Source organism: Centruroides vittatus, unplaced genomic scaffold, assembly GCF_030686945.1.
Source record: "Centruroides vittatus isolate TY-2023 unplaced genomic scaffold, ASM3068694v2 contig_417, whole genome shotgun sequence".
Classification (NCBI taxonomy): Eukaryota; Metazoa; Arthropoda; class Arachnida; order Scorpiones; family Buthidae; genus Centruroides; species Centruroides vittatus.
Genome location: NW_027122227.1, coordinates 2,563,970 through 2,581,016, shown reverse-complemented (window position 1 = coordinate 2,581,016; position 17,047 = coordinate 2,563,970). Strand labels below are relative to the sequence as shown.

The 17,047-nt window shown below is 34.5% G+C and overlaps 1 protein-coding gene across 1 annotated transcript in view; it reads right to left on the bottom strand.

Annotated features, from left to right (window-relative positions):
- The window catches only part of LOC136976685 (probable JmjC domain-containing histone demethylation protein 2C), a 146,212-nt gene that overhangs the window by 8,176 nt on the left and 120,989 nt on the right, over positions 1 to 17,047 (bottom strand). Inside the window, 8 exon segments of the mRNA XM_067272048.1 lie at positions 325 to 520; positions 2,574 to 3,702; positions 3,704 to 4,805; positions 4,921 to 5,174; positions 5,274 to 5,388; positions 5,923 to 6,104; positions 6,195 to 6,417; positions 14,671 to 15,721. Of these exon segments, the coding sequence (XP_067128149.1) occupies positions 325 to 520; positions 2,574 to 3,702; positions 3,704 to 4,805; positions 4,921 to 5,174; positions 5,274 to 5,388; positions 5,923 to 6,104; positions 6,195 to 6,417; positions 14,671 to 15,721 (4,252 nt within the window).

Sequence of the window (17,047 nt, the reverse complement as noted above, 5' to 3'; positions counted from 1 at the left end):
TGTTTTTCATAGAACAAATTAGTTTTGAACATTTAATTTATTACTTGGGAACTTTTTAAGATTAGTTCAGGATAGTAGTAAATTTATTATGTAAATATATGTATATTTAACAATAACAATAAATTTTTTTTGAAAAATCACCAAATATTACTGTATTACTGACAACGTCGAGTGTTTTGTATTGATAGTTATTTAATCAAATAACTGACGAGAACACTGAAGAATTAAATATTAATTTAAGTATATTGTTAAAAAAAATCATGCGAAGATAAAGTTATGGAACTACTAACTTAAACAAAAAAAAATCAATAGAAATTTTCTTACTTTCTAAAGGCATAAAATCTGCAGAAGATGTTAGCCATCTTTTTGTTACGTTGATTTGGTGTCATTCTGCATTCACGACATTTGGGCAGCTTTGGAGCGACTATGTAGCACGATCCGTCTTGTAAGAACGACTCTCCCGTCCTCTTTAACTGAGCTACTGAAGGTTTTTCGATTGGTTTAATGAAGATTTCTTTAGCTGGAGAGGGTAGAGCAGAATTTTTACCGTTTCATCACAACTGTAACAATCAGACAACCGATTCAACTCTAATTATTAACGACTAAAGTTTACAACTTACACTGATTAGTTTACATTTATGGAACATATCCAGGCTATACATCATTTAAGTTAATCAGATTAGAACTGTACGTGCTACAACTGATTTATTCCAAGGTATTCTCTCCGATTCTTACATCATTAACGTTTTTATTGTACTAAATGTTATAAATGCATTTCTTCATTGATGTTATATTGCCTTGATGAAAAAATGTTTTCTTTGTAGATTTTGGTCTCTGTTACTCGTTAACAGTTTTGAACCGTGATTCTGTTATGTTTATGCACAAATAACGTGGGAAACTAAATTCTTTCTCTTTCAATTATCTTAACAAAGTTTATTTTACAATAAATAACACAACTTGTCTGTTGTGTAATGCTTCGGTTTCTAGACTTTGATAAATTGCATGCATTTATCGAAACTTTTGAATGAATATTAATCAATTTAGTGTATAGGTGTTTTTAAGTCCAGATTTAATACTGTATTTATGAAAACTCCTACAAGTTAAATTCTTGTTACTTTTGAGTAGGCTGTTTTTCTTATTTCACGCCAGTTGTCATAGTTATTTGTGCCATGTTCAAGGTAGGTCACGTCACTAACGTGGTGCCACCTAATTTAAAATTGTTTCCTGTTAGGTGGTTGTGTCAAATCCATTCCCGCCACCCACTCGCAAAGAACTCTAGCTTTGGGATTTGTCAGTTACTTCATTCAACTTGACGAAGGGCAAGGAGATGTCATATCTGACTTCTGATATTTTTTGCAAGTAATATATAAGTTCTTATTTCACTTTTTTTATATAAAATGTGGTAAATTTCATAATCTACATCTTATTAATTTACAAATCACTTAATCTACAGCTACTTTTTCTTTTATATAAGCGTTACTAAATTTATATTCTATTAATAAATGATTGTAAATTACTAAAAGCAATAAAATTAGATGCAGTTCAATTTTTAATAATATGTTTATTTACAAAAGTACTTTTGCTCACAATTGTTAATTAACATCCATTAACAAAACAAATAACAACATGCAAATGATCTTTGAAGAATTAAAAATATTTACAAATTCAAAGCATAAGATTTCATAATCGTTTAAAAAAAATCGTTATTAACACGAACAGAATCACACAACTTACAACAATACTGAAACAAACAATGGATATAAAAAAGTAAATACATAATACTTTACATAAAGTTTTTCAATCGATTTATCTTGTGAGCAAAATACTTTTATAACAAACTTTTTTAAGATTAATCTTAATCTAAAAATTTCTCATATCAAGCAATTTAGTTCTTTGTAATAAAAATTTCAGAATTTTTATTCCATAACATAAAAGTTATATTTCTTCATTATCAAAAGTTTTCATCTTACAGAAATAAAATTTTCATAGATTATAAATTTTTGAAATATTTTTTATTGAATTTTTATATAAATAGACAACGTTCGCTACAGTTTAATCGTTTAAAATTTAATTTTGCATAAAAAATATAAATTTTGTGGAAATATCTAACATACAGATTATATAAATTTCAATGGTGAATATTATTTTATCATTTATGCTGCAAAGAATATACATTCTGAAATCTTAAAAATATATATCTATTCTTATTGGAACATTATATCAAAAACAGATAAGTGTAATCTAAAACTGACTACATTCTAATAGAAAACACTTGCAAACAACCTTCAAAAGCTCAAAGTGCTTTGTATAAACAATAATTGTTAAATAATTATAATATCTTCTTCTATATCTCCGACGAACGAACGCATCGTAACAAATTTCAAAGTAAAACTTTACATATTAAACATAAAAATATCGTTAAAATTCCATCATCCTGATGGAAATTTATAATCTATTAAATACATGTCGTACTTTTTGTTACCTGTTATTATTTTTGTTTTAAACGTATCAACATCTAAAAAAATTTTCTTGCAAAAATAGTTATTAGATGTTGATTAATATTTAATGCTTACCAAGTTTTTTCTTAGAATCATCTGTGGTACTCCCTCTTCCTTTAGTTTTCCTTCCTCTTCTCCGTGATACATCTCTTTCTGGAGGTGATGGCTTTTTTCTACTTTCTTCTCTTTTGCTACTGACGTTATTTATAGTTTCATTTGTGTTGTTGTCATTTGTAACCTTTTGTCTCTTATTCGTGTTGTTATTCCAAGTAGTTAATGTTTGTTTCCTACCGACACGAGTTTTACGTTTGATATTCTTTAATTCTTGTTCGGTTTCCGATGCAGAACTCGTGGAATCGTCTTGCACTTTTGATCCTTCGTTCTTACTATTTTTGGCATCGTTTCCGTGCACCTTATCGTTATTTTTTGTTTCTTTTATGTTACTAGTCAAATTTTTCTCGTTGACTGAAGATGTGCTATTATCTGGAGAATTTCCATTGTTAAGAGGTTTAGAAACTTCCACCTTATTCCTATCTGATGGATTTCTTTTGTCTTCATTCTCTGAATGCCTCTGAAGCCATGCTTTCTTTAATTTGGTGTGATTTGTACTTCCTGTAGTAGTTGTGATACTATTCCCATTAATGACATTGTTAGCAGTTGTCTGTGCTGGGCTAGAAACCACTTCTTCAGAGTTCTCAGAACTATTACTTATTGCACCTACTAAGACTGGAGGAGTATTAGAAGTATTTGAATTTGCTGGTGATGCTAAATTTGCACAGCTTGATAATTTTGGTGGGGAATCATTAATTTTTGAATTAGGAGAATTACTTGGAGGAATTCCTGCAGCTTTTTGTTTAATTTTTAATAATTTATCATCATACATCTGATTTTGATCATTACTATATGATTCTAAGCTACCTGAAGAAGAGCCAAGTGTTGGACTAATTGTGTGAGGAGTTAGAGTTGGAGCTTCTGAGGCAATGATTCCTAAAGCACTGTTCTGAGAAGCACCATGATGACTGATTGCTGATGTCTGCAATATTGGGCTTGATCCTTGAGATAATGATATTGTAGTTGTTGAAGGAGTAATATGATATTGTGGTTGTAACTGTGGTGGCATCAATTGGTCGTCGTTAGTCTTTTGACGTTTACGACTGCTACCATCTCGTACTGGCTTTCGTTTATTCGAACAGTTCAATGGCTGTGACTGACTCTCTGTGGCAGAACTGGCCAAGGTTGTAGAATGTGAAGTAGCATTGTGCATCGACTGCTGGGAAAACTCCTCGATTAAACAAGATGTTGCCCTGCGTAAGTCTTGGTGAAGTAGAAGGAGGAGGTATTCTTCCTCCTGTGGGAGGAGGTGTGGGATTACCTGTATGAGACATTGGCAAGTTATGCATATGAGCAGGAGATGGGGATTTATGGCAAGTTCCTGATGTTAGTATGTGAGATCTTCCATTTGTTTCAAGTGGAGTAGGAGTTCTGCTAGGATTTACACCTGCCTGAATGTTTGAATTTGATGAATGTGTATAAGATATCCTTCCCTGCGTAGAAGGATATACATTTGACCTACAAACAGGTGTTCCACTTGTTATGCCTATACCAGATGTTGCACGGGGATAAGTCTGACCTAAAGGAGGGCTTGTAGCTTGATGTGAAATGTGCGTCACCGTTGTAACACAAGGAGGGACAGTAGTTGGTCCATTACTTGAAGGAGTATAAAGTGGATTTGGCACTACACCTTGTTGTATTAAGTTGTAAGAGTGCGGACTGCTTGTTGCTGGAATATTATTTTTGGTCATATAAGGAGAATTATATCCCGAAACCTGAATGGATGGTGAAGACGATGCCGTAGATCTGGCCGATTCATATCTCTGAAAAGGCTGGTGTTGTGGCAAACATCCTTCTGTAGGACCACAAGCTGGTTCTCCTTTAACAAGATTTTGAGGTTCTTGTTGTGGGGAAGCATGATGAAAATGTGATGCACCAATTCTTGATCCCAGATTTGGAGATGATGTATTTTGATGAGCAGGTGCAGGACTTGGTGGCGTATACTCATAAGGCCTGAAAGCTCCACTGCTTCCAACACCTGACTGGTATACAGGACTAGCATGTTCTGAACCCATAGGGTGCATTGGAACTTTAATTTGCTGTTTGTCTCTCGACGATGACTGACTACCTGGCGTACTCGTTCGACTACTACCTGGGGTCGACGATCTTTCGAATGGTATACTGCCTTCTTTTTCTCTGTTATGAGCAGATGACTGATTTGGTTGTCTTCCAGCAGGTGCCGTTTGGTTATTTGGGCTGCAAAAAGAATTTTAGTTACAAAGAAATTCATTTCATAACCAACTATCAAAATAAAAACTTGAAAATGAGAAAAGATTGTTATGATAAATTTAAAAACTAAAATTATTCTTACTTAGATGAATTTTTACTCTCTTCTCTGGCTTTTAACTGAGCTTGTGTAATATAAGTATGCTGGAATGGCTGATAACCATAAAGACTAAAGCTAGCTTCTGGCTTTGGCTGTGCTGTTGCAGCAGAGGAGGTAGCTGTGATTGGACTAGAACTCATACCAGATTTACTGGATGAAGAGGTACCACTAGAAGGATGAGGAGATGACCTAGATACTGGATAGCCCTCCACTTTTGAGTGGACACTCCCCGGTCGTTGCTAAAAATTTATTTATTTAAATAAATAGTTTTTCACCATTTTAAAAATATATAGTATATCTTTATATATATATGTGTGCAATGACCTAATTATATTTACCTCTGATAATGCAAAGTTCTGAGAATGAGACAAATCTGCAGCTTGTTCATTTCTCTGCTGGACTAGAACCATCCATCTCTCTTGATCCTGACGTAAGCGATCTATTGCATTGTGTCTAAATCAGAAGAAATTGCATGATTATTCATGAGATATTCATGGATTAAATTTCAAATTTATTTTCAAATATGTTGTTGAAAAATTTGTCAAATTGTCTGAAAATAGTAATCACATGAAATAAAAATGTCACTATTAATCATCATTTTTGAGAAATAAATAACAATGATTTACAAAATTTTAAACTTTTAATTAAGAGTTAATGATATTTATATATCCATGATATATCTGTGAACAGAATGAATTGAAGCAACTTGGTGATGTAGCAAATTTAAATTAAATATTGCTTATTCATAAAATCAAAATATCTATTCTTTCATAATATTTGATAAATCCAATTAAAGTCCAATGGTATGTATTGATATTTGTCAGTTGATAAGATTTAAAAACATATAAGCCTTTCATAATTTAAGTAAATATTAACATAAATATAACAAAATTGTGAAAACAATTCTTGAGAATAAAAATAAATGTAAAAACTGGTTTTTAAAATAAATGTTGACACACAACAAAAAAGATCCGTTTTAGTACAAACCTTTCTTTTGTTTCTGCAGATATCTTCTCTCTTTTATCCTTATCAGAATCCGTAGGATGAATAGCATGACTATGGACAGTTACGACGGGACTGCATCTACCTACATTAGATGTTGGCAGGGGTTTGATCAAAGGTAAATTTGGATTCCAACTGTTTGGAACCCGAGAGTTCCATTTTATCTGCTTGAAATAGGAACAGAACAGGTGCAAATTAGCTGGGGAGAAAGGCACATGTCTCATAATTGATTTTAGCTAGGCTTAGTAAATAGTTACCCTTTCATTTACTAATCTTAACGATTCTTCAAAATGCTGTTGTACAGCTTCTCTCTGAACTCTTTCTCTTTCTAATCTTTCTCTCTCTTGTTGTTCTGATCTTTCTCTTTCTGCTCTTTCTCTCTCTCTCCTTTCTTTTTCTTGTCTCTCTGCTATTTCTTTTTCTGCTTTCTCTCTTTCTAATCGCTCCCTTTCAATTCGATCTTGTTCTTCCCTTCTTTCTCTGAATGACAGGAAAAATTTTTTTATATTTCATCTTTGATAGAAAAACACATTAAACTTCACAGTAAAAAAAAAACTGAAATTAAATTATCCAAATTGGGATTAACTACCAAGAGAAATTTATTTCGTACTGTATCTGAAATAAACAATTTTTTAAATTTTCCTTTTATCAAAAAAAAGAAAAATTATGCATTTTTTTTAATTTATAAGAGAGTTTTAAACTTACTTTTAAAAAATCAAGAATTAAGATATATTGAAAAATTTTCTATTCAACTTAGATCTTACTGCAATGTAAAATTAATTATTTTACAATGGCTTTCAATATACCTAATAATACTTTCAGTACATTTAATAAATGTACATATGTATAAAATATTCTAATTATATTGAAAGGCATTATGAACTTATTAATTTTGACTTGCAGTACAAAATAAATTAGATAGAACGTAAAAAATAAAATTATATGTACTGTACAATATTTTCAGAATAAAAATTTATTTGATTTGTAAAATAAGAAAAATCACTATCATCAGAAAGCAAAATCAAATCTACAGAGATAACAGAAACACAAAGGAATGATAAAGAATTGAGTGACGCACAGTGTTACAAGTGCTTGTGTCAAAGATAAAGGAAATGAAATAATTATAAGTGGTTTTCTGTTATAAAAACTGATGTAACAAATTACATTGAAAGTCTTTGATACTTATTAAATATTCTAATATTTTTAAAAATGTAATAAATAATCATTTTCTAATAACATAATGATAAAAATATTTATAGAAAGATTTGAATTTCATAAATATTTCAAAATTTAACACATTTTTTTATTATTTCGTCCTCTATTATGTTTACCGAATAATTATTTTTAACTACAATATATTTTTCATATAAGTAAATTATAATTTTACTTATTATGTATATTTTAAAAAATTAATTCTACTCTAAATAAAATTTGATTAAAATGAGTATATAAAAAACATTTTTAACTAAATTAAACAGCAGCTAGAGTGTCAATAACATAAATATTACTTAATTATTTATTTTTCTTTCATTCATGTACCAATCATTCCTACACTGCTGAAAACAATGTCATCAACAGAGAGGTTTATTCTATAAGTTTATTTGCATTGTTTATGTTATTTGTTAAAAGTAAATATTTTAAGCTGTCTTTATGTCATAATAATAATCACGAAAAACTTTAAAAATAAATCGAAAATTTTAAAAACCAATAAGATTTACAGCGAGGAATTTCTAGTATGTTATTGATTTCCGCCGGAGAATGTAGTCGACACTTTCCGAAAGATTTACTAATTTAACAACGGCCTTGCATAACGTAAATGATCGACTTTACATCGCAACAATGAATTACCAAGGCGATAGCTTAAAAATAATTGACGTAATCCGATATGATAAATCAAAAATTCGCAACATTCTTACATTCAAAATACAAAATTGTGCCACCAGTTTTTTTTTCTTTTTAAATGTTTGTTCTGATTATAAAATTTTTTTTTTAAAGTTTGTCGTCTTCAATAATAAAATTAAAGCATTTGAACGAAATATCCAAAATTCAAATTTACCTAACATAATTCAGTTGTAACGTAGAGGAAATATTCCTCAACAAATACATATCTAGGAATTTTGGAAGATTATTTATAAATTAGGAAAATCTAATACATGGGTAAAACTTTATAAAAATATTTACACAATTATTTTTGTAATAAATATGAAACACAAAAGTTTATATTGATCTACAATCAGATATATTATTTTATTAACATTTTTTTTAAATATCCATTATGTAAGAAATAGTTACGGTTTGTTTTTGAATATTCAACACACGCTTATTTATATTATATACTGTAAACAAGCAACGTTAAGATTAGTGTCGAAATTTATTTAACAAAGGAAAAAAAGGTTTTTATTCCTTGTTTTTGGATTAAATAATTTTTTTAATCAATTAATTATTCATAAGCATAATAAGATATTTATGACAAAAAAATGACATAGATACCATTCATTAAAAATTCTGTAATTTCAGCATTTAAATTCTCGTTTTAGTGAAACAAAATCTTTTTTTGGACACGTCTCCTTGAATATTAGATATCTGATGATATACAAGAGTAATTTTCCAATTAAACTTTGAACAGAGATATTTAGATCAAAGATCACATTCAAACAAAAATATCCTTGTTATCGGAATATCACTTTCTCATTTAAAAAAAAAATGATTTAATACTCGATTTTTATTTTTTAAATGATTAGAAAATTGTAGTTCTCAACAATATTTATTTATTTTAATAAAAAGGTTTTTTTTTTAATTAAAATCAGTTTCATTTGAAGTTTTACTTCTTATTCTCAATATTTATTAATTTCGACGTATTTTTTTATACTAATTTTGAAGAATATTATATAAGCCTTTAATGTATGTAATTGCAGAATAAGAGTTTGATAATTAAATTTATTTCTCTTTGAAATATTAAAAAAAAAATATCTGTTAAATAAAACATACGATAAGCGTTTAAATTTTATTGAATTTAAAAGAGACCAATAATCTATCCTCTCTTAAACAAAAACATTGAGCAATAAAAGATAATTATCATTTAAATATGATTTATAAAAATTTGTCCAACACTGCAATAATTTTTACATTCTCATAATTCTTTATTCTGCTACTAAAATATTCCAGAAAACAAATTATATATTTGTTTTTTTTTTTTTTATATATATATACATCTATAATTATCTAAAAGTTTCGTTTGTTATGATAATATTGATATGAATCAAGTAAATTAATAGTATAACCTATTTTAGTATGAAATGGATAAATTTATTTTTTAGGTTGCAATGCCAAAAATTACAAAAATAGATAGCATTACATATTATACATATGTATGCAATATTAATGACGTATTACATAACTGTAACTTTTGAAAATCTCTGCATTGTGTGCACCTTTTTGTTTTTTTTAATGAGTAAGAAAACAGAATTCTGTTTCTTTTGATAACGGAGCCAATTAAAACTACGGTTTAAATTTCTTTCTTACTACGTGTGCCTCGATAATATCCACATTATTAGAGAGAAAAATATCTGTTAGGATACAATATCTACTTAAGATAATTAAATTGATAACAATAGTAGATTTTGTGATGGTTAAATGTAAACTAATATTAAGATTATTTTGATGTCATAAGACAAATAACCTTATCTACAGTGATGTCATAGCTATAAATTTCTTTCACTTATCATTACACAACTTACATAGGATGATGAAATTTGTATTAGTAATTTGACGATTACATATTAATTAAATTAATGAAAACAAAAGAAAAAATTGAGGTCTTAGAATGTACAATATTAATTATTTGAAATATATAAAAATTAATGCTAAGAAGGTCGTTAGAGGAAAATCGTAGATGACCTTGGACTATTACGATTTTGTTCTAATGACCTTACAAATTACACACATTTAATTTGTGTCAATAATTTAGACGAGTTTGTTTATGAAATTTTCCTCGCTTGCCTGTTCCGTCAATTTTTATGAGAGTATCTCACAGATTTATTTTGATAATAAGTCTTGCATTATCAATTTTAAATCTATTCTATCTTTTTTACTTAAAACAATAACATTTCTTTTTCCTTATAAAAGTATAGGAGGACAATTTTGATTATCTAATTTCATTTTTTATTTTGTTCCTAAATATAGCAATTGAAAATAGGTCAGGATGTTAATATTGAACTTCTTAAGTACTAATAAAATCCATTTCAGAAAATAAATTTGTTTTAATTAATTTTAATGTCATTTCTTTAATAAAAAACAATTAGATGATGTGTGTGTGTGTATTAAAGCTGCAGTGCTGGAATGACATTAATATAATGGCATTGTGAAGTTTTAGGCTATAACTTAATTTTTATATACAAAAAATTTACCGGTCGGTAATAAACCTTGGCAAAAACTACAACCTTTTTATATCATCCCGAGGCTTCGACTTTTATTATGTTATTGAATAACATCTGCTTAATGTTTGGTTTTCTACTTAGCCAGGTAAACCGGTAATCGTGTCCTTTCATTCATTTTTGTATAGCATAGTTATCTTTTATCTTTACTGGCATTTATAATCTGCGTGCCAGATTTTTATCTCTCGGTTGCCCGACTTTTGTTTCCCGTCTCTTTCCGTAAAGTAATTTGCGGCGGTGCAGACCGAAACGGGAAGACTTTTCGATCCGAAGAAAAATTCTCGTCCGATAATCTTTTCCGTTAGAAAGCGGATTAATTGGCACTTCTATTCCGGTTACGTCCCCAACAAATAAACTTTTTACGAAATGCGACAGTCTATTTTTAACTTTGGAAACAAGCATAAAAATCTGCATCGTAAATTCAAAAATAAAGAAAAACAAAATAACAATTTTATGGCACTCAATTAAATTTTTTGGCCTACTTTCCTTCCCTTACAGTTAACTTAATTCAAATGACAACAACAAATTTAAACAATGATAGTCATCTTTTCTCTAGATAATGCTGCTCATTTCTACTCAACTTTAACCGTACCAAACAATTTTTTTAACCCAACATTCTAGGTTATCATACGAAATACAATACACGATACTATATTAATGATTATCAGGATATCCTGTTTATACATAACTTATCAGGTTTAATTAAGTAACATATGACAAAGTTTACTAGTAATTTGCCAATAGAGATAACAGACACTTCTTTAAGAGGTTAAACATTAATAGATAAGCTAAATCATTTCAAAAATACAAAAATATTGATTATTGTTCGTATAAATTTTTATCAAATTTTTTGAGAACCAATAACAGGAGGGGTCTCTATTAAATTGTCAGGCAAGGTTGGAAAACAGGTTGCTTAGCTACTAGAAATTATAAATTTTGGAGAAAACGTCTAATAGGCTACAGAATGTATAATACGTTTTTTAGTTAATCATCACAAAGTTTTTAGGCCAAATCTAGCGTTATCCTGGGCACAACGGAACTGGCCTATTCCTCCAAATTTCTTTCATTAAGAACGTTTGAACAAAAGAATCCAGATATATTTACCTCGGTAATTTTAGCCACGACGGCCGAGTTTTCCCGTTTTGGAAGTTTTAATAAACATAATAGCAAGCGAAACAACAACAACAACGTAATTCTCGGTTTTTGTTGACACCGCGTGATAGACATTCTTCGACTTTAATATCGCCCGAGCAATATTCAAACAACAGGTCGGCCTCTCTTAATAAACAAATGTGGAGGAAAGACTAATATAAAGTGGAATGAAAGGCGATACAAGTTGTAAATTTCTCTTCGACTTATTTTCGAGACGACAATTACGAGATGATATTTTTTTTTCTTTAGAACAGAGATGCCGGTTGCAACGAGCGACGAATTGGGCAAAGTGCCAGAGCCCGGTTGGAATGGCGACAATGACCGATTTCGATCGCTTCTTTCGTCCACTATCGCGCAAAATTCGAGCGGATAGAGGACGATACCTGCCAAAATTCTTGTCGACGAATGTAATTTTCTTTCGGCTGTGTCATCAAACTTGGAAGGCGAATGGTAGACTGTTCTTTCGCAAGAGAGTCGTTAAGAAAACTGGCAAACGTCTCCGGTTTAACTGAAAGTAGTTGGAAGACTTTTCCCGCTATAAAACGGCCACCCCGAGACAAAAGCTGACGAAGCAAACGGCCCTATCCCCCACCATAAGCAATTTTGACATTATTGATCTACGCTAATGACAGCACGGCATTTAACGCTTCTAGAGGGGAAAACCGCTCTGCCCGGCTACACCCAGTCTTCCGCACCTTTTCCTCCTAAAAATTCACTCCACCTAACGCTCAAAAACTCCCCCGATTTATCGTCGTCCTCAAATTTGCTTATTAACAGAATTTAGGAGAATCGAACCGCAAAACCGGATTAACATAGACACAATCCCTTCCAGCGACCGAACGGCCCGGTCTGCGTCATTAAAACCAAATTTTATGCCTTTGCAGAGTTAGACGCGGATTTTAATAGCATCGGACTCTCCCGAAACATAATTATAGAATAACTTTTCGAATTTATAATTTGTTTCATTCCTAGTCACTGCCGAGAGCGAAGCAAATGCCAGTTCCATAATGAATTTTGATCGACGTGCACAAAATCCAACGGGTTTGGATTCTTTAATATTCAAAATGTATCTAACAGAACAAGAAGCGCAATAATACTTTCTGTTCTCTGCACTCCGCTGCATGTGTATGTGCGCGCGCGTATCGCATGTGTGTGGCAAAAAAAAATTACTGCAGGAAATTATAGAATTATTTTACTTCTTTTTTTTAAAAAAAAAAAAGGTTTTCCTGTTCGATTTTTATTACTGTCATTCAGGATTTTCTTTTTTCTTTTCTTCCTGCAGAGCCACTTAACATCTTAAACAATTCTCGTTATCAATGTCACGAAACATGGCCGTTTAATTTTAATGATTCGTATTTATCTCGGACGTTGGGAGATCAGAATGGAGAAGTTCAGAGGTTAGAAACGAGGGGAAAAGAGGGACGAATCGTCGTAACCGGTTCTCCACCGGGAAAAATTCCTCGGCAAGTGGACAACCGGGACACTACAGTGTGTGTTGCAACTATTAAGATCATTAAAACGAGTTTCGATCTCTTAAAAATAACTCTGCCGAATAACCAGTTGCGATAGGGAAAAAATTGCGTGTAGCTCTCGGCAAACGGGAGGATGTCTTTATCAAGTCGATGGCGAAATGACCTTTCTCAGAAGAACGGATAATTGGTTGGCAATTGTGTGAACTCGGCGTCACTCTACTTTTTGCAGGCTCTTCTTTTTTTGTTTGGCAGCGTTTCGCTTTGCATTCTCTACTCGCTCGTTTGCGGCTCCTGGCACTTTTTAGCACCGAATTTTCCGATTCGCTATTCCTAGGAAACCGCCGAGCGATTATTCCCGAGGCCGTATCCAATTAATCGACGAAGCACCTTGGCAGACCGGTAAAACTATCGGGCATCCGTCGTCGTCCAACGTCCATTGTGTCTGCCGCAACATCCCGTTAACGAAGCATTGTCCGGCCGCGTTTCGGTGTTGTTTGCTTTAACGAGTCGGCATTGAGAGAGAAAAACGGCGCTTTTCTCAAACAAAAGCATCCTCTTATTTATCTATCAAAATAGAATTTCTCGACGAATCGTGCCGAGCTAACCAATGGCACGGTGATGTCGCCCGGCAGGACGTCCTTTCCTAGACTGACGCTTTTCGACTCTTCGCCCTCCAAATTCTAAACGGCGCCTCTACCGTCGGAAATGGAAAAAGCAAAATCTATAGGTCGTCGACCCTCCTTTCGCCGCCATGCAAAGTTCATTTATCGAATCCAATGCTGCTTATGGTAATTAAGCCATCTAGAACGGCCGTGAGTCACCACTCGAAAATAGAATGGTAACCTTCCAGATGTCCGACACTCGCACTTCGAACCGAGATAACCGGTAGTGATTAGGAATTATCTGTTTCGCAACACCATAAACGTAATTTGGAAACACGATGAAATAAGGAAGGGCGAATCTATACCCGAATCTATGACCCGATAATGTACGAGAGCATAACGTTACGTCAGCAGCGACAACCAAAAGTGAATCTACTCGCCAACGACACAATTCCTCAATTAAATAATTCTGCCAAATGAATTTTCCGATTTCGGCCATCGATTTTTAGCTGCTGCTTCCGTCCACTTATATATATTACCCGAAATGTATCGATAAATAGATTTGTACGGGTTCATTCGAAGCAATAAGTAATTTAAACGTTCCGACGTATCCGTTTGGCAAATTTTGCCGCAACAGACGGGAATTTAATGTGCAATACAAAAATGAAGGATGGGCACGTGTCGAGTTGCACACTTTATTCTATTTTTGATGTAAAGCATCAATCATCTATGCGGATAAATGCAGTTAAGAATTTGTAGCCAAAGTACTGTATATGTATAATGGGATGAAGAGTGCGCTTCGTCCCTTTATTACCCCTAAGAAATTACGGTTTTTGTGTATTTCCGATGGGACTGTAAACGGCTGGAAACTCAATCGACGTCGAACTTTGACAGCCAACGACGAGGCAAAGTGCGGTTTTTAAATTTAACAATAACCTTATCCGCAGATCTTACTCGACCATCTATCACACTTTATTTACAAAGACTTCCAAAGTCTGGCCCGATGTTAGAAACACAAAGCGGGCTTTCAAGACCTAAAGATAGAATTACGCTATTTAATAACGATCGACTTACCTCTCTATCCTGGTTTGCCTTTCGTGGGCCGCCATGACCCGCTCTCTCTCTCTGAATTCTTGAATCTGAGCCTCGACCATCCACGGATTGGGGGAGGGAGTGTTGAGAGGAAATTTCTGTTGCCACAACATTCCTATTCCGACGGGCGAACTGTACTGAGCTAGTAATGGCGGATGTTGAGATATAAGTTGTCTATAGGCTTGAGAATGAATGGACGATTGTTCCATGGGAGACCCGGGCGAAATATGGTGCGAAGGAATCAATGCGGACGTCAATCCGTAGGGACTTAGATGAGTGGTGGCTCGCGTGTGCTGGGGCAGAGCGGGTACCCTGGGATAAGCGGCAGTGGCCGTATGAGACAGTCCAGCCGGATGCATCAGATTGGCGGGCTGCTGTAGGGGGTCGAAATGTCTTTTCGAGTTCACCAGACTCGGATCACAGAACACTCGAAGGCCGTCGTTCCTCTCGATCACCAAAGGACTAACAGATTTAGAAGATTCTACTTTTCTCGCGTCGACGGGAGAACCGTTCCTGCCAATTTGTTTGCTCGGGTCCGTTTTGGGGTCGGAAGCGGGCGACTGCCGCCCTCCTTCCGCCACTTTGGTCGAATCGTCGAGCAGAGGTCTCTCTACTTTGGACATGTCACCAGTAACCGACACCGCCACATTTTGGTCGTGTGAAGGGCTACTCGTCCTCACTTCACTCGCACTTATGCTTTCGACGTCGGAGGATGAGCCGATCAGACAATGGGGCGATTTGGCATCGTCGTCCGCGCCGCAATCTTCTTCAAGTCCGTTCACTCTCTTGGGCCGAGCTTGCTTGCGGAGGTTCTTCTTGTGGTTCTTGGGAGACTCCTCTTGGTCGGAACTATCCACATCCTGAGCACTTTCCGACTCGTCTTGCGTCCCGGTTAGCAGTTCGTCATCCTCGTCGCTCTCCTCCCTTTTCTTACCACTCTTGGGCGTCCTTCTTTTGTTACAGCTATCCGAAACGATCACCGAACAGTTGTCTCTTCTTCTGGCCTCGGGACTGTCGGGATTCGCGCCAGACACTGCAAAGACAAAGCGAAACCATTAAAAGCGCATCTCCACCCTCCAGCCCTCGTCGTACCACAATTCTTACGAAAGCGTCAATTAGGCATCGCCGGGGCCACCGATGTTTATTCCGAAAGCGTGCGAAGAAAACCTCTTCATTCAACCGGCCGATTTGTGGCCGAATGTTTCTTTCAATAAACAGGTCGTGATAGGTCTGTGTCGAGCGAAGAAAAACCAGTTCTCACCGACGCGTAATTTACGGCCAGGAAGTCACTGACTCATTGTACAACTAAACTCGCGCTGTGTCACGTGCTCGCTGCTCCGTTTCAAAAAAGACAACGATAACGCCTCGGTCTTGAACTTTGACTATTTATTTCCTACCAGCGGATTCGATAACGCTTAATCTGTTTTTCTCCGCGGTAAACAAATCCGATATTAACTTTACGGGAGGGAAAAAATGCCGGCCGAAAGAATACGCTCTCGTAAAGGATAACGAGTTGTAGAGGTCGAAGGTCGGCCAATGGGTCCGATCTTAAAGGCTCGAAAAATCTATTTTCATCTTCAATTTTGTCTTTCGTGTCTGCGTTATCCAAACGGAAAATAAAGGACCTACATTTTTCTCCGCTCGATTTGCGAACTTAGCTTAATCTTTGGAATGTACGGAACAGGAGCAATTTTCACGCACCACATAGTCAAATTGCCGTTTTACGTAAGATAATTTGCCCGTCTTCCACGCAGGGAGATGGAAATCGCGGTTCCAAACACCCGAAGAAACTTCCTTTTTTTGTTTTAAGGCCGAAAAATGCCATCTGTTCTGTGGGAAGAATAACACTTTCGACCTCCGGGCTCACGCAATAACCCCAGACTACCGGATAGTCCGGATCGGTGTATCGAAGATCCCATTCGTTAACAGACGTAATCTTGCTTTCGAACGGTCAATTTTGCAGAGGATAGAAAAACTGTAGCAGGTCGGTGATTAACTGGTCGCTGCACACAACTAAATGAGTTAGTGATGGAGGACGGCGATAAAACCGTTGTCACGGTCCGCGCAATCGAGGTCAACGGATGCCCCGCGCCATTCCGACTACGCCACGACCGGATAACAATCGTCGTCGGTAAATCCGCATAAAGGTCCTCGTGTCTTTGCGTTCGGCAAAATAATCGAAGGTGGAAATTGAATTCCGATCGCGTACGGCTCGTACCGGTAAGTATTAGTTAGGTCGGCGGTCAATAGACCGTAAAGAGCGAAGCTATACAATGGGGGGGGGCAAATAAACGACACGCTTTATGATCTTAAGTCACGTCACGGTTACGTCACTCTTTCGGAGCGCGATTGAGGTCAC